This window comes from Diabrotica virgifera, chromosome 9, assembly GCF_917563875.1.
Source record: "Diabrotica virgifera virgifera chromosome 9, PGI_DIABVI_V3a".
In the NCBI taxonomy this organism is placed as follows: Eukaryota; Metazoa; Arthropoda; class Insecta; order Coleoptera; family Chrysomelidae; genus Diabrotica; species Diabrotica virgifera.
The window spans coordinates 52,891,114-52,914,861 of record NC_065451.1 but is presented as its reverse complement, the minus strand read 5'-3'; the positions used below and the strand labels follow the sequence as shown (position 1 = coordinate 52,914,861).

General features: G+C 35.1%; 1 protein-coding gene across 1 annotated transcript in view; it reads left to right on the top strand.

Annotated features, from left to right (window-relative positions):
• The window catches only part of LOC114327204 (probable multidrug resistance-associated protein lethal(2)03659), a 205,465-nt gene extending 188,359 nt beyond the window's left edge, over positions 1–17,106 (top strand). The window contains exon 11 of the mRNA XM_050660975.1: positions 16,447–17,106. Within this exon, the coding sequence (XP_050516932.1) occupies positions 16,447–16,914 (468 nt within the window). The 3' untranslated portion in view covers positions 16,915–17,106. The remainder of the gene's footprint in view (positions 1–16,446) is intronic.
• Positions 17,107–23,748: the final 6,642 nt, after the last annotated feature.

Here is a 23,748-nt window from a genome sequence, read left to right as displayed (position 1 = left end):
AACAATGTCGTCTTTTTCGGTGATTCGTAAATTAGTCTCGGATGACTGGTAAGAAGGTGCTTCCTTCTGTAGATCTTGGGCGTGATCCCCTCAACTCCATTGGGACAGTATGCCAAGGCTTTTCTACAGCGAACGGTCGCATCCCTTTCTGCACGTTGCATCGGCGACGTTTATTTTCGGATCATTCTCGATTTGGTTCATTTTCGGTTCCGTAATAATCTGAAAACAAACAAGCTTAATCATCTTTGAACGGGTTTTATTTATATATCCACGACGTGGACCTGTTACTGAGTCTGTGTCTTTATCTGTCGGCATTTTTGGTATTTTCCGGGTGTCGAATAACGACGTTTACTTGCGTATATTTCTAATTTTTGCTCGGGCGCCATTTTGTAACGTGTAGTTCTTTCAAGGACGACAGACCCAGTAAATCACAAGTTAAAAATAAAGCAAATATATTAAAGATAATTATATACAGTTTCAAACAAACAAAATAAAATATAATTCCATCTTCTGCAAAGGAAAAACAATATTAAACTTTATTACAGCCATCCGATCATATCAGCAACATTAAAATAATACGATAAACCATATATACAATAGCAATATTGCTACGTTAAATCAACATAGCCTGAAGACCGCATTTCACTACAATGCAGTCACTCGCTCCTTGCTACTACCGCCTACTGCGATAACGATTGCGGCAAAACTCCACGTCACTACGGTGGCGTCTACCTAGCGGTGGCGTCTACCTAGGCATAGTCCCACCTCACAAACGGTGCATCTTTGCCAAGCCAGCTAAAGCTCGTTCAATATGCGAGCATCAACTGTTGAGCCATAGTTAGTTCAATACGCTAACCATGACTGATTTTCTCAAGCAAGCAATTTGATTCAACCCGACCTATGGGATGTTCACCCTTTCGAAAAAAAGGACATTCGGGTGTAACAATTCATTGGGGCGAGGTGTTCTGGCCCGAGTATAAATACAGGGACCACCCCACCTCGCACCAATGCCCCAGGCCATCCCTTTCCCCCTATAGCACGCTTATGCGCGATAGGGGTACAACTATCAGCCAAATGCTCTTCACAATGGAACCCTGGGTAATAGTATTCCAATGTGGTACCCTAATCGAATGCAAAACTAGGCCAGCGTTAAGCGCTCTAAGCCTTTTATCCTCTTATTTACTTATCCGCGGGAACTTAAATTGCTTGCTTGGGCTCCAAGCCATTGTACCGAGTCCTAATGGGCTCCGTCCAATGGCTTGACGCTCTAATTTTATGTTGGTTTTTTTATTTTGTGTGAATTTTTTGGTGGCTTGCGCCTTTTTTTTATGATTTTTTTAATTGTATTGTGGTTTTACCTGGTCGTCTGTCTGGTATCTTGGATGGCTTCCTGGACTACCTTGGTCACTATGTTGGTGACTAGTTTGACCAGGTATTCTTCGTCTGGGAGGATCGCTGTGGTGGCTTGTTGGTTTTCGCCCTGCGTGACTTTGGCATAGGAGACTCCGTTTGCCTGTTGTCGTCTGTAGATCTGTTGTTGTGGCCTCTGTTGTGGTGGTCTATACCAGGTTGGACTTCTCGGGCATCCTCTGTAGCTTGCGGGGTGACTTCCTTTGCAGTTAGCGCAGGTTGCCTTTGTTTCCCTGGGTCTTTTACAGGTCTTCGTGTGGTGGTCTTCTCCGCATTTCACGCATTTGGGGTGTTTGTGGCACGCGTTCTGCGCATGGTGGAAGCCTTGGCAGTTGAAGCACTGCGTTGGCTCTGTCGCTTTTCTTAGGTCTACTACCTCTTCATGTGACACAGATTGGTGATCAGCTTAGCCTTTTCTACGTCCTCACGATTCAGAGTCAGTACGAACATCGGTAACTGCCTTTTGGGACCGACTCTTGTGGTCATATTCTTGGCTGCTTGGCAGACTATTTGGTATCTTGCTTCCATCTCTTCTTGGATTTCCTCCTCGGTGGTATTTGAGGGCAATCCTCTTAAAACCACTTTGGGTTTTTTATCCTCGTCTACTGGGAAGGCTACCCATTGTAGCCTTTTGTCCTTGTGTGCCTTTGCGTACTCTTCTATTACCCTCACCATTTTCTTGTAATCTTCCAGGTTTTTCGCCTGGATGAGTGTTTCTTCACCGCTCCTGGAGATTTTGTTAGTCGTATAGACTTTTAGTCTTTGGGCTATGGTGAGGATAGCCCCTGTCTCATTCACGCTCTGTAATTTAATTACAGGCGGCTGCCTGTGAGGTGTTGCCTGTTGTTCGGGCAGCACGGTGGTATCTTCGTTTGTTACCATGTCCTCTGTCTCTGAATCGTCAGATCGCCCCAAGGCAGGCGTCTCACCATCTGTGCTTGGTCGTCGTGACAGTGGTGGGAAGTCTTCTTTTGCCCTCGGTTTTTTAATCAGCGGTGGCTTATCGGTCGCTGGGTTATTTTCTACCTTCGGTATGGGCTTTGCCTGTTGTTGGCGTTCTAGCATCAGGTTTTTCTGGGCTTCTCGTAGCTCTTTGGTCAGTTCGTTCATCTGGCTCTTCATCTTCGATTCTTGTAGTTCCGCTCTTTCGGTCTTTTGTCGGGCTATTTCTTCGTCCTTTTCCTTCAATTTCTTCGCAAGCTGGTCTTTCGTCCTTCTCATCGATTCTTGTAGTTCCACTCTTTCGGTCTTTTGTCGGGCTATTTCTTCGTCCTTTTCCTTCACTTGCCTCGCAAGCTGGTCTTTTGTTCTTCTCAAGTCTTCCCTTAATCGCCCTGCCTCTGCTTTTTCAATATCTTGATGAAGCTGTGCACATCTTAGTTGCGTCTCAGTTGCCCGTCGGAGGACTTCCTCTATCTGGTTTTTTCTATCTGCCTCGCTTTCCATATCCTCGGATTTCATCTCGGTATCTTCTTCGGTTTCCTCTTCGCTTTCATCGGTTTGTTGTTCCTGTAAAAGGCGAAGATCCACTTTGCGTGGATCTTCATAGGGGGGGGGGGGGTGATCGAGACTTAGCTCGATCAATCGTCTGGGGGGGAGAATCCCTAATCTTGGCGAACCTTTTTTTCCGCCGACTGGCCCGACGCCAGCTCGGCTTCAGGGTTGGTTTCCCTACCCCTATCGCGGTTGTTCACGTACCCAGACAGAACTGGGTACGGGATCCTCTTGATGTTCTCGTTTTTACTGACCTAGGGGCCGGGGCTGCCCGATGTAGATTCCATAGAACTACACCTTGCAGTGTCTACCCTTACGGAGGCACAGTAAAAATCCCGTAGCGGGCTCCCGTCGAGCCCGCTTTGCTTCTTCTGCTAACCGATCTCTAGCTGTGGCGTCTCAGAGAATCCAATAAAATCAAATTCCCTAAGTTTCACCACATCCAGTCGATCGGCCTTTGTCTCTCCTTGCCTAAGGCTTAGAAGTGCACGATTTCGCTATCACGCTTACATTCGTGATGGAATGAAAATTCCTGCTAGTCGTACAACTTTTTCCACCGTTGGCTCCTCGTCGTCTTCTCGCCTCAGAGAGAGTGAAAACGCTCAACTGCTATCTTGCTTACATTCAAGATTAGACTAAAAAGTCCACAGCCGGGCTATCCCCACTTCTCGTTGGCTTCTCTTCTCTGCTGCTGCTCCGCTCCGCTCGCACGCGTGTTACTTGTTCGGTGGTCGGCACCGAACTTAACTTACTGACTGATTTTCTCATTCTCCTAGCTCGCCTTAAATATGCTCTCGATGCCCTCTCCTTCGGTTTCCCCCAGCGGTGCTATGAAGAAGGAATGCGCAAACACGGACACTCCATCGGTCGTCTCTGGTAATAGCAGCTCATCGCTTGCCGAGTTATCACATCGTTACACATTACTAAGAGGATCGTGATATCCTCCAATACTCCTAAAACATGTCTCCATTGGTATATCTTCAGGTGCTCTAGGAAGATCGCACAATGAGTGACCTCTTCTTCTTTACCTGCAATATCAGAGGCGGAGGTTGGCAATCATCATGGCTATTCTTATCTTAGATCCTGCTGCTGATGTAAATAGTTCTATTGATGTGCATACGTACCATTTCCTCAAGTTATGTAACCATGAAATTCTTCTCTTTCCTGCACTTCTCTTGCCCTGGATTTTCCCTTGCATAATTAATTGAAGTATGTTGTATGTATCTCCCTCTATGCGTAACATGCTCCAGGTATTGCAGCTTTCGTGTCTTGATGGTTTCAATATTTCCATTCTTTTGTTGACTCTTCTCATGACTTCGTTGTTTATTACATGCCCGGTCCATGATATCTTTAGGATTCTTCTATACACCCAAAGTTCAGATGCTTCCAACTTTTTAGCAGTCTATGATTCTATCCCGTAAAGTAGAGTCGAGAAAATATAACACCTTGCCAACCTAACTCTCAAGTCTAATTTCAGTTCTCTTGCACAAAGTACCTTTCTCATTTTATTGAAGTTTATTCGTGTTTTTTCTATTCGAACTTTGATTTCTTTGGAGTAATCGTTTGTGTGATTAATTATTATGCCAAGACAGTTTTATAGTTTTCCACTTGTTCTAAAGTTTTACCGTTAATTGTCAGGTTTTCATCATTATTTTGGGTTTTTAATAAACTCATAAATTTAGTTTTCTTGATGTTCATTGATAATCAATATTCTTCTCCATACTTAGCTATCTTGTTCATTAGCTTTTGGAGGCCTTGGACGTTTCTTATATTATGATAGTATCGACCGCATATCTAATGTTGTTAATTGGCATTCCATTAACCTTTATTTCTGCCGTTTTTCAAGAGCTCTTTTCATAATTTCTTCAGAATATTGGTTTAAGAGTATGCATTGAATAGTAGTGGTAACAATACACACACCTGTCGCACTTCTCTTTTAATTTCGAACTCTTTTGATGTGTGTTCGTTAATGTGTATGTGTGCTTGCTGTTTATAATATAGATTTGTTATAATTCGAAGGTCATTGTATTGTAATTGCTTTGCTTTGGGGACGTTATTAGATCTTTGTGGCGGACTTTATCAAAAGCCTTGTTGTAATCTATGAAACAGAAGTACATATCTTGGTTCGTATCCAAGTATCTCTGGATTGATACGTTGAATGCAAAGAGAGCTTCGCGGGTACCTACGCCTCTACGGTATCCAAATTGAGTTTTTCAATATCCATATCAAGTGTTTGGTAAATGTGTTTATGAATGATCTTTAAAAACATTTTAAGTTTGTGAGACATCCGGCTTATGGTGCGGTGGTCGGTTCATTCTCTAGCATTTTTCTTTTTTGAGGGACAAATAAATGTTGAGGTTAGGTTACGTTAGGTTAGGTTTATTAATTTTCACCGAAAAATAAGGCCTTTATTTTGAATATATCAAGAATTTGTAAGTTTTCATCAAACACAACAATTCTTTTAAGCAGATTCTACTTACGTACCTTATAGATCTACCTTCACCTTATAGATCATAATCATTCTTTTAATTAACAGTTTAAAATTCTTCGTACACAAAATAAAGGTTTTAATTTATTAAATGTAGTAATAAAACACACACTTACTCACAATCATTTAATTTTACTTTGACGACCGGTTTCGATCTCTACATTATTCAGATCATCTTCAGGTCGGCGTTACAAGTAGTTAAATGCTACAATTAAAGAAAACCAGAGTTAGAACATTGTCTGGTTGCACACATGTTAATAGAAAGCTAACTTCGAAAACATTTTTTGAAATAGAGGTTTGCAACTGTTGACATTTCAGAAAAGCGATACATACAAATGCACACTTATGAGCAACAGATACTCACAAGCATGCATAGGTAAATGGATGCATGCAGTTTATGAATATTTGTTGAAAAAGTTAAAAAATAATAATAAAAAATAAAAAATAAAAAATTTTAAATTTTTTTTTTAAATCGAATAACTAATTAAAACATTAATCAAAAAAATATGCTTCCAAAATTCAAAAAAACATAATAATAGATAGTAATATTGCTCTGATCTACTTATATGCCGTTACAAGGGATGCGCTGCCACTTAGTTGTTAACATGTTAATACGTCCAACTTATGCTAATAGGTTAGCTGGGAGAGATATAGGGCAAACAGACATGTTACGTAGGTCAAAATACAGTAAATTTTTTTGAAATTTGAATGGATCCTGAAGGAAGGTGCGTGCTGTGAAACAAAGGATGTTGTGTTAGACAGGAGAAAGGCAACGCTCGAGTGGATATGTTTTAAATGTAGCTAAGTTTGAAATCACTTTATTGTAGAATCTGGTACTAATGTGATGGTCTTTGCCCGTTGATGTTTTTCGATATGGGCAGAGGTCAAAATATGTGAAATGACAAATAGGAAAATAATTAATTAAATTAAATTAAAATTAAAATGTCTTGTTCCCGGTCAAAGGACTAAGGGATGTCACAGATTTAATAAATTGTAGGTGCCAAACACTTTGAAATCTATGAAATGTATAGAAATAATGAGAAGGCTATTTAGATGAAAAATAGTAAAAAAGGTTGTCAAAAGAGAGTAGTTAAGAAAATGTAAAAAGTAAAAACTGTAAAAAGATCAGAAAAAGGCAAGGGTTATTTTGTTTGAGTTATTGTATGATGGAATATGTTCAGAGAGAAAGTTAATGGTAGGGTGTAGGCACTTACTTGAGAATAGTTTTAAAAAAATAAATAAATTAATTAACACATAACACAGGATTTTAAAACACACAGACATAACAATAATTGGTAAAATTTTTTAAAGGGAGGTAGCACTACATTTCCCCAATTCAGAAATAACTAATTTTATTTTTTAATTAAAAGATAAAATTAAATAATTAAAAAATAAAATTAGTTATTTCTGAATTGGCGAAATGTATTGCTACCTCCCTTCAAAAAATTTTACCAATTATTGTTATGTCTGTGTGTTTTAAAATCCTATGTGTTATGTGTTAATTAATTTATTTATTTTTTTAAAACTATTCTCAAGTAAGTGCCTACACCCTACCATTAACTTTCTCTCTGAATATATTCCATCATACAATAACTCAAACAAAATAACCCTTGCCTTTTTCTGATCTTTTTACAGTTTTTACTTTTTACATTTTCTTAACTACTCTCTTTTGACAACCTTTTTTACTATTTTTCATCTAAATAGCCTTCTTATTTCTATACATTTCATAGATTTCAAAGTGTTTGGCACCTACAATTTATTAAATCTGTGACATCCCTTAGTCCTTTGACCGGGAATAAGACATTTTAATTTTAATTTAATTTAATTAAATACTTTCCTATTTGTCATTTCACATACTTTGACCTCTGCCCATATCGAAAAACATCAACGAGCAAAGACCATCACATTAGTACCAGATTCTACAATAAAGTGATTTCAAACTTAGCTACATTTAAAACACATCCACTCGAGCGTTGCCTTTCTCCTAACACAACATCCTTTGTTTCACAGCACGCATCTTCCTTTAGGATCCATTCAAATTTCAAAAAAATTTACTGTGTTTTGACCTACGTAACATGTCTGTTTGCCCTATACCTCTCCCAGCTAACCTATTAGCATAAGTTGGACGTATTAACATGTTAACAACTAAGTGGCAGCGCATCCCTTGTAATGGCATGTAAGTAGATCAGAGCAATATTACTATCTATTATTATGTTTTTTTGAATTTTGGAAGCATATTTATTTTATTAATGTTTTAATTAGTTATTCGATTTTAAAAATTTTTTTTTTTAATTTTTCATTTTTTATTTTTATTATTATTTTTTAACTTTTTCAACAAATATTCATAAACTGCATGCATCCATTTACTTATACATGCTTCTGAGTATCTGTTGCTCGTAAGTGTGCATTTGTATGTATCGCTTTTCTGAAATGTCAACAGTTGCAAACCTCTATTTCAAAAAATGTTTTCGAAGTTAGCTTTCTATTAACATGTGTGCAACCAGACAATGTTCTAACTCTGGTTTTCTTTAATTGTAGTATATAACTACTTGTAACGCCGACCTGAAGATGATCTGAATAATGTAGAGATCGAAACCGGTCGTCAAAGTAAAATTAAATGATTGTGAGTAAGTCTGTGTTTCATTACCTCATTTAATATGGACTCACGTATGCAACCCATTCAATATTGGTTTTAATTGATACTTATTAGAATCTTTGGAAATAATAAATTAAAAAACAAAGACATAATTTTGAATAACCAATTTAAGGCAAATAGATTTGTACTCCTCAACCTTTTCAGTTAGACAGTTAGATACTGTAAAATTCAGCCACATAGTAAAAGTTTTCAGTGTCGTATTGTTAAAAGTAAAAGTATATAGAAGAAGAAATATTTTACCCAATTGGAGCTGGCTTGGGATAAGACTGGAAGATTTCCTGAGCGCTCCATGGTTTAACCTTATCATGCATGAAATAATAAAAAAATGAGAACGAAAAAATGACAACAAATGGGAGAAAACGACTTAAAATGTGAAGATGGTTTATAACGTATGCTGAATTGGCATACGAACTTGGCCTTACTAACGAAATGCCAAAGTTTACAAAAGAGTCATCAGACCAATAGCAACATATCCAGAAGAAATACGACATGATACAGAGAAAACAAAAAGAATGCTAGAAATAGCAAAGACACTGAAAAATAAAAGTTTAGGTTTTTTAACCTAATAAAAATATTTTTAAAATAAAATACTTTTTAAGGATTTTTAATTGAAAAATTTATTGGACCATTTTCCTGGTGAAAACCTCCATGGCTTCTAAAAATTGCAAGCCAGATGGATGCTGCAGTGAAGACAAGAGGCAATTCTAAAAAGTTACAATTCACAAGTCTACAGCTTGGTAAAATTCCAACGGAAAATGGACCTTGTAACTCTATAGGAGTAATACTAATCTAAAATAAAAATATATAACATTTTTATTAGGTCTGGATCCCGCGTATGAAAAACAAGTTGATTAATAGCAAGCTGAAAATTTGTTAATAGCTTAAGGGTGTCTAGTTGGACAAACTTTGATATATGGGAACACTGGAACAGGACAAGTTTTAATTGTGAAACAGGTTAAAAATTTGGAACGGTCAGACCACGAAAACAGCACATGTATTTTGTCCGACAGAACAGACTTAAACTCTCCGAACAGAGATTAAACTCTCATGCAAAAATCAGACTGCTATTTATCACCAAATTTGCGTTTTAATGAGTGGAACATGTAGAATATGTCAAATGACAGGAATTATGACAGGTGATAAATAGCAGTCTGATTTTTGCATGTAAGTTTAATCTCTGTTCGGAGAGTTTAAGTCTATTCTGTCGGACAAAATAAATGTGCCGTTTTCGCAGTCTGACTGTTCCAAATTTTTAATCTGTTCCACAATTAAAACTGCCCCTGTTCCAGTATTCCATATATCAAAGTTTATCCGACTAGACACCCTTAAGCTATTAACAAATTTTCAGGTTGCTATTAATCAACTTTTTTTTCATACGCGGGATCCAGACCTATATTCAGTTACAATGCTAAGCCAAAACTGTCTTAATTTTTACTTAGCTTAGAGAGCGCAACCAGCACTCTTATCGACGATTTCACCTCTTGTTAGAGGCTCTTCAGAGAATGCATAGGCTGCTATCTCTTAAGAGAATGGAGTTTTTACCTGGAGTAGAGGTAGCAGCCTATGCATTCTCTAAAAAGCCTCTAACAAAAGGTGAAATCGTCGATAAGAGTGCTGGTTACGCTCTCTAGCCTAAGTAAAAATTAAGACAGTTTTGATTTAACATTGCACCTGAATAAAAATGGTATACATTTTTTTTTATATTAGTATTACGTATTACTTCTATAGAGTAACTAGGTCCATTTTCCATTGGAACGTTACCAAGATGTAGACGGGGTTGTGAATTGCTACTTTTTAGAATTCCCTCTTGTCTTCACTGCAGCATCCATCTGGCTTGCAATTTTTAGAAGCCAAGGTTGTCACCAGGAAAATGGTCCAATAAGTTTTTCAATTAAAAATCTTTTAAAAGTATTTTATTTTACAAATATTTTTATTAGGTTGAAAAACTTAGACTTTTATTTAGCAGATGCCGCTGCGCACCTACTATCTTCACGTGAGTTGCAGTGGGGGACTAATAAATGTCGAAAATTTTTACCTGGAGTAGAGATAGCAGCCTATGCATTCTCTGAAGAGCCTCTAACAAGAGGTAAAATCGTCGATAATAGTGCTGGTTGTGCTCTCTAACCTAAGTAAAAATTAAGACAGTTTTGGCTTCGCATTGCAACTTAATAAAAATGGTATACATTTTTATACTGAGAAATCCTTAGAAAAATTGATAGTGAGACACTATGGAACAGAGATCGAAGTACATATTTACAACTAAGATATAAAATAGAGAACATCAAGCACTAGGTAAGACATACAAAAATAAAACGGAACAATCATATAAACCAAATGACAACGTATAAAATCGGCGAGAGACAGTTTCCCAATAGGAAGACGATCAGTGGTAAGACCACGAAAACAATGGAACGATAAGTGTAGTATCGACACAATAAGAAGAAAAAGGAATCCCTATTCACAACCTCAGATTTGCAGGAGATACTATGTTACTAGTGGACAATATTGATGATCTTTAAAGAAAAGTCCAAAAAGCATATTATGTGGCTTGTCTAAACTAAACTAGACTGAGAGACAAACTCTATTCCAGTGGTGTGCGGTGACATTTTCGGAAGAGGGAGCGATTCAATAAGGGTTTAACAAATATTTTCTTACGAGGGTCGAGATCAAAACATATACCTACTTAATAGGTGTATACCTAATGTATTACCTGTTAACTTATATCGACTAAAAACAAGAACTACAAAAAATTAGGTATAGTGTTTAACCCAGCCTAAGAGACATGCACACGCCTTGAGAATGAGATTCGGGTGATACAACTTCATTGAGGCAAAGAGGATTTACTCTTATAAGCGGGCGTCACTCCATCCCGCCCCAATGCTTTATACTATCCACTTCCCCTCCGATAGCACTCTGATGCGCTATATGGGCTCTCTATCAGCAAAGTGCTTATTATGTGGGAGTCCTGGATACAAGGACTCACAAACGAAATCCTACCCCGATCAATGCAGGTTAGCGACTCTAGTGACTTGGTATATCGTATATCTAGTGACTTATCATCGATCTGTACTGCTTGCTCAGGGTCGAGTCCCTGCTTCAGGCTTGGTTTCTTTAAACTTAAAAAGAAGAGTTCTATTCAAAATTGTTTTTATATTCCGATTTCGAATCACCTTCCATAACACACAACTTTCAACAATATGACACTTATTTACTTATACTTGAGTCCTATTCTCTTATCAACCAATGCAAATTTTTTGTCGATAACATCGTCGTAAAATTTTGGATTTTCTGATAATTGTTTAATAAATGCACTCTTTTTCAATATATAATAGGGCTAACTTGGAAAGTCTGTCTTCACCTGTAAAATTTATTGTAAAACTTCTGATGCGTTTTAATACTGAAAAACTTCGTTCAACTGATGCACTTGTAGCTGGGATAGTTAGTACCTACTACTTAATTCACACAACTTGCCCACTTCACACAGAGACTGATTTAAACCAGTAGTATTCAAAAAATTCAAGCGATTCCTAAGTATTTCTCTATCACTAATTTCAGGTGTTTTATAAATGACATTTAACTGAGAATGCAAAGCTAGATTATCAAAAAAAAATCATAATTTAATGGTACTGAATTAAATAGGTACATACCTCTGTGGGAGATTTTAATGAATTATAAGTAGACATATTAAAATTACATAATTCTACATATTTTATTTCTTTAAAATTTTCAAATTGATAATTCATTTGTTGTAGAATATTATCAAAAATTTCTATGTATAATCGTCGATAGGTCTTTCTTTCTCCGACAATATCAATCATCATTATTTTTCTTTTAGGTTCGAAGCCCATATTTTCAGCTTTATCCCAAATATTTTTAAACAGCCCATTTTTTTAATCATCATAAGTCATCAAATTGTCTTATACAAAATACAATGTCACTTGACTTCGTCTGTAAAATGTCGTAGGTACTATAAAATATCAGTAAAAGGAAAAATCTCAAAATGTCAAATAAAATATTAGTAAAAATATTAAGCAAAAAATTGAAATCGAGCCATTTGTACCTAAATACCTACCCCTTATAGCAGCAGTAACAGACTCCGCATCTCGTTTTCGAATCGGAAGCGGTCGGACGAGCACTTCCAGGCGTATCAAAATTCGCGTGAAAGGAACATGACTAGCGAGTGAGGTTATTAAACCCTGACCAATTTTTGAACGGGACAAATGTATGACAAGCAGCGATTTTGAGATGCGCTTCCGTCAGGATCGGACTGAATCGTTGAATTGTGTGCTTATTTAAGACCGTTCGTATGCGATCAAATTTTAATAATGTTTCAATGCCGATTAGTTACATAATAGATTACTTAGATTAGGGAAACACTGTTGAAAATTAAATACTAATTAATAATATATGTATTTTCTTATATGGAAGTATAGGGAAGCGGTGCTTCCCCCGCTTCCATGGACCGCACGCCTCTGCTCTATTCCTCTAACATAAATTTTGAACGTGAGCAAAATGGTAAGTATCTTGGAATGCTAATACCGTTACGTTAAGATTCTCTTGGAATTATTGTTTGAGAGAGAGATTGGTAGGTGAAAATAAGGCAGTATTTTTACATTTTCTTTTTATAAAAACAAAAACTATATATCAAAGATATTAGATCTGTTTTGGTTTTGGGTTTCAACATATATACGGTACCAAAATCAATGGAAAAATTCCAATAGTTGGCTGTACACCTTAGTTTAAAAAAACGTTTTCGTTCTAATTCAGAACATCTTCAATGCATTCTGCTGAGTAGTTGAAACTAGCACACCAATTAGAGTGGTGACATTTTAATATATGGTTTACATGATAGATTTAAATAAAATACGGTGAATACCAGTCGATGTTAAAGGATTAAATTAGTACATGCTTAAAGGGCAACATGCTTCCCTGCTCGAAAAACTAGGTGCCTGCCAGTTCAATGGGCAGTTGGTCTCAGTTGGTCTGTGCTCATTAGGGTGGTGCGAAAAAAGTCAAGTTGATAATTCCATATCGCTATAGTGCGGAAAAGTTGCGATTGGTAATTACAACAAAAACAAAAAAGGATTATTCAAATCGGACTATATCTTCCGATCCCGCAACAGGCCTAAAATTATTAAAAAAAAAATTGAAATTTTACCTTTTTTCCAAAAATTTTTATTTATCCTTCGTGTATGTTTTATTTATCGCTATAGTAAAATTTATTTACAGATTGCATGGAGGAGTAATAAAAAATTAGATTTACGCATTTAATGAATATCTTCCGATCCCGCAAGATCAATCAAAATCTATAAAAATTTGAAATTTTTGATGATTTTGATAAATTAAAACACATTTAGTTATCTCATTTTTCTGTTACATTGTGAAGCTCTTCGCTTGTTTAGATATTGTATGACAATATTTAAACAACCCAGAACTCAAAACGAGGGGGTGGTTGCAGTTCTAGCTCCACACGCGCCCCTCTCTCCAACCAACCAACCAATGAGTGTGTGTTTTGACATTATTTACATATATACATTTATTTTTCATCTGTTTGTGTCCAGCTCTTAAACATCAACTTTGTATTGTGATTTCTTGGTCAAATCTGGCAGCATGGACCTTGATTTAAATGTTTTCCTGATTAATCAATCTGTTGATTGGGGCCCACATACATTGGCATTAGACGATGCTTCCGTGGGCAACTTTAGACACCGCTCGTCAGCTTGCCTGTGGCAGGGATAGTTTTATACATTCCAGTCTGTCATGTCTCCCGATGTAATGCAAGAAGTTTATCTTCATTTGAAACTCTTGGAAAAACTGGTGGAGAAGATAGTTTTGTAACATTCCAGTCTATTAATTCAGTGTAGTCCTGTGCTTGAAAACTTAAAGCAGGAGGGATGAAATTTCTAATACTTTTGCCCTTGGCTTGAGTCTGTCCGGCTTTTAACACTCTCCTTGGTCCTAGCTCTCCAATGTGTTTCCTTTCTCTTTACTACTCAAAATTTTGAAGCACATGACTAAACTAAAATGATAGACTGGAATGTTGCAAAACTATCTTCTCCACCACTTCCTCGAAGAGTTTCAAATGAAGATATAATTCCTTGTATTACATCGGGCGACATGTCAGACTGGAATATACAAAACTATCCCTGCCACAAGCCAGCTGATGAGCGGTGTCTAAAGTTGGCTACGAAAACATCGTCTAATCCTAATATATGTGGGCCTCAATCAAGAGATAGATGCATCAGGACAACACTTAAATCAAGATTTTACCAAGAAATCACAATGCAAAGTTGGTGTTTGAGAGCTGGACACAAACAGATGAAAAAGAAATGTACATATGTAAATAATGTAAAAAACACACAGTCATTGGTAGGTTGGAGAAAAGGGTTCGTGTGGAGCTGCAAGTGCAACCACCCCCTCGTTTTGAGATCTGGGTTGTTCAAATATTGTCATGCAATATCTAAACAAGAGAAGAGCTTCACAATGTAACAAAAAAATGAGATAACTAAATGTTTTTAATTTTTCAAAATCATCAAAAATTTCAAATTTTTATAGATTTTGATTGACCTTGCGGGATCGGAAAATATCCGTTAAATGCGTAAAACAATTTTTTTGGTACTGAACCATGCAAAGTGTAAATAAATTTTACTATAGCGATAAATAAAACGTACTCGACGGATAAATAAAAATTTTTGAAAAAAAGGTAAAATTTTATTTTTTTTCATAATCTTTAGGTCCGTTTCGGGATCGGAAATAAAGTCCGATTTGAATAATTCTTGTTTTGTTTTTCTTGTAATTACCAATCGCAACTTTTACGCACTATAGCGATACGGATTTATCAACTTGACTTTTTTCGCACCACCCTAGTGCCCATATTGAACTGGCAAGTACCTAGTTTTTCGAGCAGGGAAGCATGTTGCCCTTTAAACATGTACTAATTTAATTTTTTAACATCGACTGGTATTCACCATGTTTTATTTAAATCTATCATGTAAACCATATACAGGGTGTCCCAAAAGTAGTGGAACGGTCGAATATTTCGCGAACTAAACATCGGATCGAAAAACTGAAAAATACGTGTTCAATCATTTTCAAAAATCTATCCAATGACACCAAACACCAACCCCCACTACGCCCCCTGGAGGTGGGGTGGAGGGTAACTTTAAAATCTCAAATGGAAACCCCTAGTTTTTCTTGCAGATTTGGATTCGTTACGTAAAAGTAAGCAACTTTTATTTAAGACATTTTTTCGAACTCTGGATAGATGGCGCTATAATTGGGAAAAACCATTTATCCTGATACCATAGGTAAATTATAGAAACGGTCTAATATCTCGAGAAATACACTTCCAAATGAGAAACCTAAAAACAGGCTTTTAATATTTTTCGAAAACCTATCGATAAACACCAAAAATGACCCTCAAGCCCACCCCCTGCAGGTGGGGTGGGGGGTAACTTTAAAATCTTAAATAGCAACCCCCACTTTTTATTACAGATTCGGATTCGCCATGAAATACTAAGCAACATTTATTCGAAGCAGTTTTTAGAATTGTTGATAGATGGCGCTTTAATTGGAATAATACGATTTATTAGCGCCATCTTTCAGCAATTTTAAAAAATGTTTCGAATAAATGTTGCTTAATTTTTCATGACGAATTCGAATCTGCAATAAAAACTGGGGGTTGCTATTTAACATTTTAAATTTACCCCCCACCCCGTCTCTAGGGGGTGGGTGGAGGGTCATTTTTGGTGTTTATCGATAGGTTTTCGAAAAGTATTAAAAGCCTGTTTTTAGGTTTCTCATTTGGAAGTGTATTTCTCGAGATATTAGACCGTTTCTATAATTTACCTATGGTATCAGGATAAATGGTTATTCCCAATTATAGCGCCATCTATCCAGAGTTCGAAAAAATGTCTTGAATAAAAGTTGCTTACTTTTACGTAACGAATCCAAATCTGCAAGAAAAACTAGGGGTTTCCATTTGAGATTTTAAAGTTACCCCCCACCCCACCTCCAGGGGGTGTAGTGGGGGTTGGTGTTTGGTGTCATTGGACAGATTTTTGAAAATGATTAAACACGTATTTTTCAGTTTTTCGATCCGATGTTTAGTTCGCGAAATATTAGACCGTTCCACTACTTTTGGGACACCCTATATTATAATGTTACCACTCTAATTTGTGTGCTAGTTTCAACTACTCAGCAGAATGTACTGAAGATGTTCTGAATTAGAACGAAAACGTTTTGCACGACTTTTTATGAAGTTTTATAATAAATCATTTTATACCAGTATACAACTTGAAGTTTTTACTTCTGTATGAGTTTTTTTATATACTGTACCCTTAAAATGCTGAAACTCGTTTTTTATACTAACACTTACCACATTATTTTATCTTTGTAGGTGTTATGGAATGCCCTGGAACAAGTTGAACTCAAGAGTGCAGTGGACGACTTACCAGCCGGTCTGGACAGCAAAATGGCAGAAGGTGGCTCTAACTTCAGTGTAGGTCAAAGGCAATTGGTCTGCTTAGCGAGAGCTGTAATCAGAAATAACAAAATACTAGTATTAGACGAAGCCACAGCCAACGTTGATCCATATACTGACGGTTTGATTCAAACAACAATAAGAAAAAATTTCGACAAGTGCACAGTATTAACCATAGCTCACAGATTAAATACAATTATGGATTCGGATAAAGTTCTGGTCATGGATGCAGGAAGAGCTGTGGAATTCGATCATCCACATACGCTTTTACAAAATCAAAATGGTATTTTCCATTCGCTGGTTATGCAGACAGGAAAAGCTACAGCTAAAACGTTGATGGCAATTGCAGAAGAAAACAAAAGAATAAAGGACGATAAAGCATGAGATTGTATATATTCGTGCTTGTTTTTTGCAAACCAAAACGATTTTTTACTCCCATGGCTCAATAGTTATTATATTGAGTCGATGAAATTTTTGAGATTTTTTAGAGGGTACAAATGTTCCTGAGTATTTAAGTTTTATTATTTATTTAAAATTAAGAAACTAATGAAAAAATAAAAAAGATAAAAAATGTTATTTTACGTTTTTATTTTTACCCTAAATTTTGAAATTTTTCTCCAAAGGCACATTGATGATGAGGGCTATTAATATCCAAATTGTTGTGATTGTATGTAATCAATTTCTGCTATTTTTTGCAGAAACTGTTGTGATCCTCTATACAGTGAATATATTATATTTCGACTTTATAGACAAAAGTGTGGGTAATTATCCAAATAGGTCACCCTAAAGCCCTAAAGGAGAAATTTATTACTTATGGAGGAAGTTAAGTTAAATATACCTTTAAGAAATATTCAAATCAACATCAAACATCTATTAGTTATACGACCAACAATACAAACTTTTTCAATGGTTTAATTAAAAATATTTTATCTTTGTAGTTATTATCTCTGTATTTACAAATATTTTATATTTCTCGAATACAATACCTATTGTTTTTTAATAAATCTTTCAATAAGACATTATTATAAAAAAATGATAATGTTCTGGCTAATAATGAATACTTATTATTTACAATTTAATGCATATTTAGTTATACCAGGTTTTAGCAAGATATTTTACAATAATTACTTGCTAATATTATGTATGTTTAAATAATTTCAGTTTAAATTAATAGTCCATTCGTTCACGGTTTTTGCTCTAAATTTTAAAGAACCGCTTGGATTGACATGAAATTTGGCATACGCATAGCTTACATGTCAAAGAAAAAAAGTGATATTGTGCCGATGTGTGCTTTTGCACTGGGGGTGACTTTCATCCCCTCTTGGGGGTGAAAAAATATATGTCCAAAACAAGTCCGGAAATGGATAAACTGCTAATTTTAAGTAACTTTTGTTCTATAGAGCTTTTTCGCCAAGTCAACACTTTTCAAGTTATTTGCGTGTGAATATGTTCATTTTTCAACAAAATAACCACATTTTTAGACGGTTTTTCGCAAATAACTCAAAAAGTTAGTATTTTGTCGAAAAAAATGTTCTTAGCAAAAATATAGCTTATAAAAAAGTAAAAAAAATGGTGTACGCGTTAGGTCTCTGGATCTCGCAGAACCAGAGTTATAGCCAATGAAAAATAGATTCATATTCACCAAATTTCAAATAGAATATTTCGACGTGAATTATCCAAAAATTAAGCACTTTTTAGGGAAAATCCATTTTAACTTTTTTAAAGTGTTTAAAAAAAGCTTTATTTCTGTTTTTACAAAAAGTTTCTAGCATTAAATTTAAGCAAGTTACGCTCAAAATAAAGTTGGTCCCTTTTGTTTTTGCAAAAAAAAATCGGGAAGACCACCCCCTAATTAGCAACTTAAATGAAATTAATCGTTGCCGCTCCACAAATTATTTTACTTATATTATGTTCTGTTATGATCTGTAAGTTTCATCGATTCAAAGTGCTTATTTTTGAAAAAATTTGGTTTCAAAGTAAAATTTTTAAAAATTTAAATTTTGAAAAATATGTTTTTTTTTAAATAACTTAAAAATTGTTAGAGATACCAAAAATCTCGAAAACCAAAAAAAGTCAGATTTGCTTTTCTGAATATCATGTATTTTTTTGTTTTTCTGTTAGACAAAAATTGATCATATTTGGTGTTTCTAAATTTGCATACATTCGTGATCAGTGACTCGTTCAACCCCTTTTAACTACAGCCCTTTCAATAATAAGAACTTTGAACCGATGAAACTTACAGATCATATAAACAATATATACACGAGTCAAGAAACTTGTGAAGTCGTTACGATTAAGTTCATTTAAGATACTAATTAGAAGGTGATTTTCTAGATTTTTTAACCAAAACCAAAAAGGACTAACTTTATTTTGAGCGTAACTTGTTTAATTTTGATGCTAGAAATTTTTCTTATAAAACAAAAATGAAGCTTTTTTTAAACACTTTAAATAAGTTGTAATGAGTTTTCCGCGAAATGTGCTTCATTTTTGGTTATTTCACGTTAAAGTATTCCATTTTGAATTTGACGAATATGAACCTATTTTTCATTAGGTATAACTCTGCTTCTACTAAACAAAAAGACGTGATATGTACACCATTTTTTAAAAATTTTTATAGGCTATATTTTTGCTAAGAATATTTTTTCGACAAAATACTTACTATTTGAGTTATTTGCGAGAAACCGTCTAAAAGCGTGGCTATTTTGTTGAAAAAATGAATATATTCACTACCAAATAACTCGAAAAGTATTGACTTAGTGAAAAAACTCTATAGAATGAAAGTTCTCTATAGAATGAATTAGCCAGTTTACCCATTTCCTGACTTTCTTTGGACGAATATTTTTTAACCCACAAGAGGGGGTGAAAACCACCCCAGGGCAAAAGCACATATCGGCACAATATCACTTTTTTTTCTTTGACTTGTTAGCTGTGCGTACGCCAAATTTCATGTCAATCCAAGCGGTTCTTTAAAATTTAGAGGTTTTGCAATATTTTACCGTTAAAGAATGGACTATAATATAAGGGTATATTATATGTTTAAGATTTTGTTATACCAAAACAAAAAACACACATATAAGTATGAGATATAAGAGAGGACCGCGAGTGTAGACCGCGTAACTAAATAAAAATCAACCAGCATAATCAACTGGAAAAAATATCAACTAACTACAATATTGGTGCACTGCAAAACGACTCAACATCATTTTTATATAAGTTACTGCTTAGCCAAAAATTAACAAATCATATCTTGAAGCGAAGAAGCGCGATAGTCTACCCCAGCTAATTGAAATACCATTCGAAAATACAATTTTCCACCTACCTCTACCGAAAGTATACTTTTCTGGACCTTATTGTAGGGAGCAAAGTTGTACTTTTCCTCCCTAGGGAGGAAAAGTAAAATTGACGTCATGGTATTTCATTCATGAAATATAACTTATTGTCGCCCTGTACAATACCTAATTTCTATTATGTCAGTATCTATACATTTTAATGTTTATTTAAAAACACTCTGTATTTTGCAGAATGGTAAAAAAACAGTAAATTGTTATTCTGATTTAACAACGTTTTCCACCTACCTCTACCGATAGTATACTTTTCCGGACCTGATTGTAGGGAGCAAAGTTGTACTTTTCCTCCCTAGGGAGGAAAATATTTTTCCTCCCTAGGGAGGAAAAGTAAAAGTGATGTCATGGTATTTCATTCATGAAATATAACTTATTGACGCCCTGTACAATATCTATTTTCTATTACGTAAGTATCTATACATTTTACCGTTTATTTAAAAACACGCTGTATTTTGCAGAATGGTAAAAAACAGTAAATTGTTATTCTGATTTAACAATGTTTACATTAATAATTTGACTTATATTTGACAGTTGACAGTTTGTTATAGTGTACCTACTTGTTAGTTTTAGTCATAGATATATAATACTCTAGATTGCGTCCTCCGATCTTAAAATGGGTGACGGTTGCGACAGAGATAAATGAGCCTATTTGGTCGGTAGTCTCTTTTTAATTTAAGGGGAATATCGACGACGTGACTATCCCACTTTATCGAGTAATATTTGTTGACAGTTGGAGCGGGTGGAGACGAGAAATGGTCTTTGGTCTTCGGACGTGGATAATCGTGGTTCGAATCCCATACCAACTTTACCTTTTTTATTTTTATTTACTCAATATTGCGTTTATTAGATATTTTTACATCTGAAAAATGGACCTAAGTAAATCTAGCAGATAATAAATGTACCTATGTATAGTAAGTTAATATTGGAATACATATTTGTGAACTGCATAGTAAAATAAGTCATTCGTTATTAATATAAATTCGTCCTTATTCGAATGATGTGAATAATATTTGTTTTGCTTCTACTTTTTTAAAAAATTGTAACAATAGTTTCATAAATAAAAATAATGTCTAATTACTTATAATTGAATCGGTCATTTCAAAAACAGCAAAGTCCACAATTTTCAGAAACTAACTTTTTGAGAGGAATAGACTCCTTTAAGATAAACGTTGTGTGCAAAAACGACACCAGTCCAGTAAAAACATTAGGAACAAAACTACAATATAACTCTGAATTTTGATGTCATCCATTTCATGCATCTTTCGACTATATAGTTAAGTTTTCTTTGCTCTTCTGTAAAATTAGGAATATGTGACTCGTGTTGTTTTTGAAATGACCGATTCAATTAATAAATCGATGGTACATTATGTTGATATTAATTATTGGTAATTTTTTACGAATATTTTTAATTACTTTATACTATTCTACCATTAACTTATTAAAAAAATAACATTGGCTTTTGTATTTTTAAAAATCTATAGGTACCTACACAGTTTTTCTTATTTGTTATATATTTCTTTGCATAGATTTATTTTAGAGATGTAATAATATCTAATAAACGCAATATTGATTAAATTAAAAATAAAAAAAGTAAAGATTGGTATGGGATTCGAACCAGGATTATCCACGTCCGAAGACAAACGACCAGTTCTCGTCGCCATCCGCTCGAACTGTCAAACCATCTAAAATACTCTACGACCGAGTAGGATAGTGACGTCGTCAATACTCCCCTTGAATTAGAAAGAGACTACCGACCAAATAGGCTCATTTATCTCTGTCGCAACCGTCACCCATTTTAAGATCGTAAGGCGCAATCTAGAGTATTATAAATCTATGGTTTTAGTTCTAATAAATTTTGTTGGTTATAGTGTAGGAAACAGAGGTTGAACCTTGCAAAATGGGCACAAGTCCGGTTTTATTTTTTTCTGGCATATCAAGGGGTGCTTATTATAAGACTAACTTTTTCTGAAAAAATTTCGCCCCGGAACCCCCCTTTTCACCCCTTTAAAGGGGGTAATTTGTGGTTTTTGCGGAACGTAGCCCTTCCTGTACCTTTTACAAAAAATTTCTTTTATAGAAATATGAAGAGGACTATATTTTCTACGATTAATTTCTGACAGCATCTCTCTATCATTCACCGTTTAGCAAGGGTGGCGCCCCAAAGTTGACAAGTTTTTAAAAAAGATGTTTTTAAAAAAATATATTTTTCCCTAACTGTAACGGAAATTAAAAAGAAATTCTGCGGAAATTATTCACAAATAGATGATTGATTTTTTGGTATAGGTTTCACTTAAAGGTAATTGCCCTTTTTTTAATTACAGGGTGTTACATTTTAAAAAACCCCTTTTTATACCATCTGAACCGTTTATGCTAGAGTAAAAAGACTTTCTGCGATTACCCATGTACTGGTGTTATTTACAAATTTGTATAATGCACCCCCATTTTTTTCCCGAAACCACCTAAAAAAAAGAAGAATTAATAAATAAAGTGATTTTCTTGGAACCCTTCACACACAATGCCCTTCATTAATATGCTTCATATATCATTTTGTGCACGTTATTATTACCCATGCATGGACACTAAAAGCGATTTCCTAGTGCAAACCCTGTAGCCAAACAAAAATAAATAAAATGGGGGGTTGAAAATTTTTTTTTGTTTTTTGCTTTTTGATCCATATGGGCATATGCTTCATCAATAGTGCTTTTCAAAAATATATATGGTTATTGCAACATCCCTGCGGAAACCACCCCTATCGTTGAAAATATACTGCAGAAACTACCCCTATACCTTGGCGGGCATGTTTTTACGATTTTCTCATTACCTATTCATTTTTTTTTAAACAAAATTTATACAATGTTAAAGACCACTATTTACTCTAAAAATTAGGTCCTATTCATTTTTTTCGTTTAAGCAACCGTTACGGCACAGTGGCGCCGTAAACCTCATATATGCTTTGGCGGGCTCCAGTTTTTGTTTTTTTTTTTCGTCATCTGTTCGTTTCATTGATAAAGTACTTATGTAAAATAAAACAACACAGTGTAACCTACAAATTATGATCTATGCACATTTTACATTCTTTGCTCCCCAAAGCCACAGTGGTGGCCCAAAATAAATTTTTTCATATTTTCGCCACCTACACGCATTTTATTGCGTTAATGCACCTTATATAAATTAATAGCACAATATTCACCCCTAAGTGGTCGCTAAGCAGTGGCGGATCCAGGGAGGGGTGATGGGGGCGATCACCCCCATCCCTCTCAAACCAAGTGATATTATATTTGAAAATTATAAAAATATTCATTTATTTTTATAGAAATACGTATATTAATATTATTTTTATAAGAATGACTTTTTATGCTTTAGCGACAGTGGCGGATCCAGCATCGTTAAGAGGGGGGTGCCAATTGGTTAAATTTCTATAAAAATAAATGAATATTTTTATAATCTTTGAATATAATATCACTTGGTTTGAGAGGGGGGAGGTGATCACCCCCATCACCCCTCCCTGGATCCGCGACTGCTTAGCGACCACCTAAGGGTAAATATTGTGCTATTAAGGTATCATTAATGCAATAAAATGTAGGTGGCGAAAATATGCAAAAATTTATTTTGGGCCACCACTGTGTTTTTGGGGAGCAAAGAATGTAAAATGTGCATAAGTCATAATTTGTAGGTTACACTGTGTTGTTTTATTTTACGTAAGTATTTTATCAATAAAACGAACAGATGACGAAAAAAAAAAACAAAAGCTGGAGCCCGCCAAAGCATATATGAGGTTTACGGCGCCACTGTGCCGTAACGGTTGCTTATACAAAAAAATGAATCGGACATAATTTTTAGAGTAAATAGTGGTCTTTAACCTTGTATAAGTTTT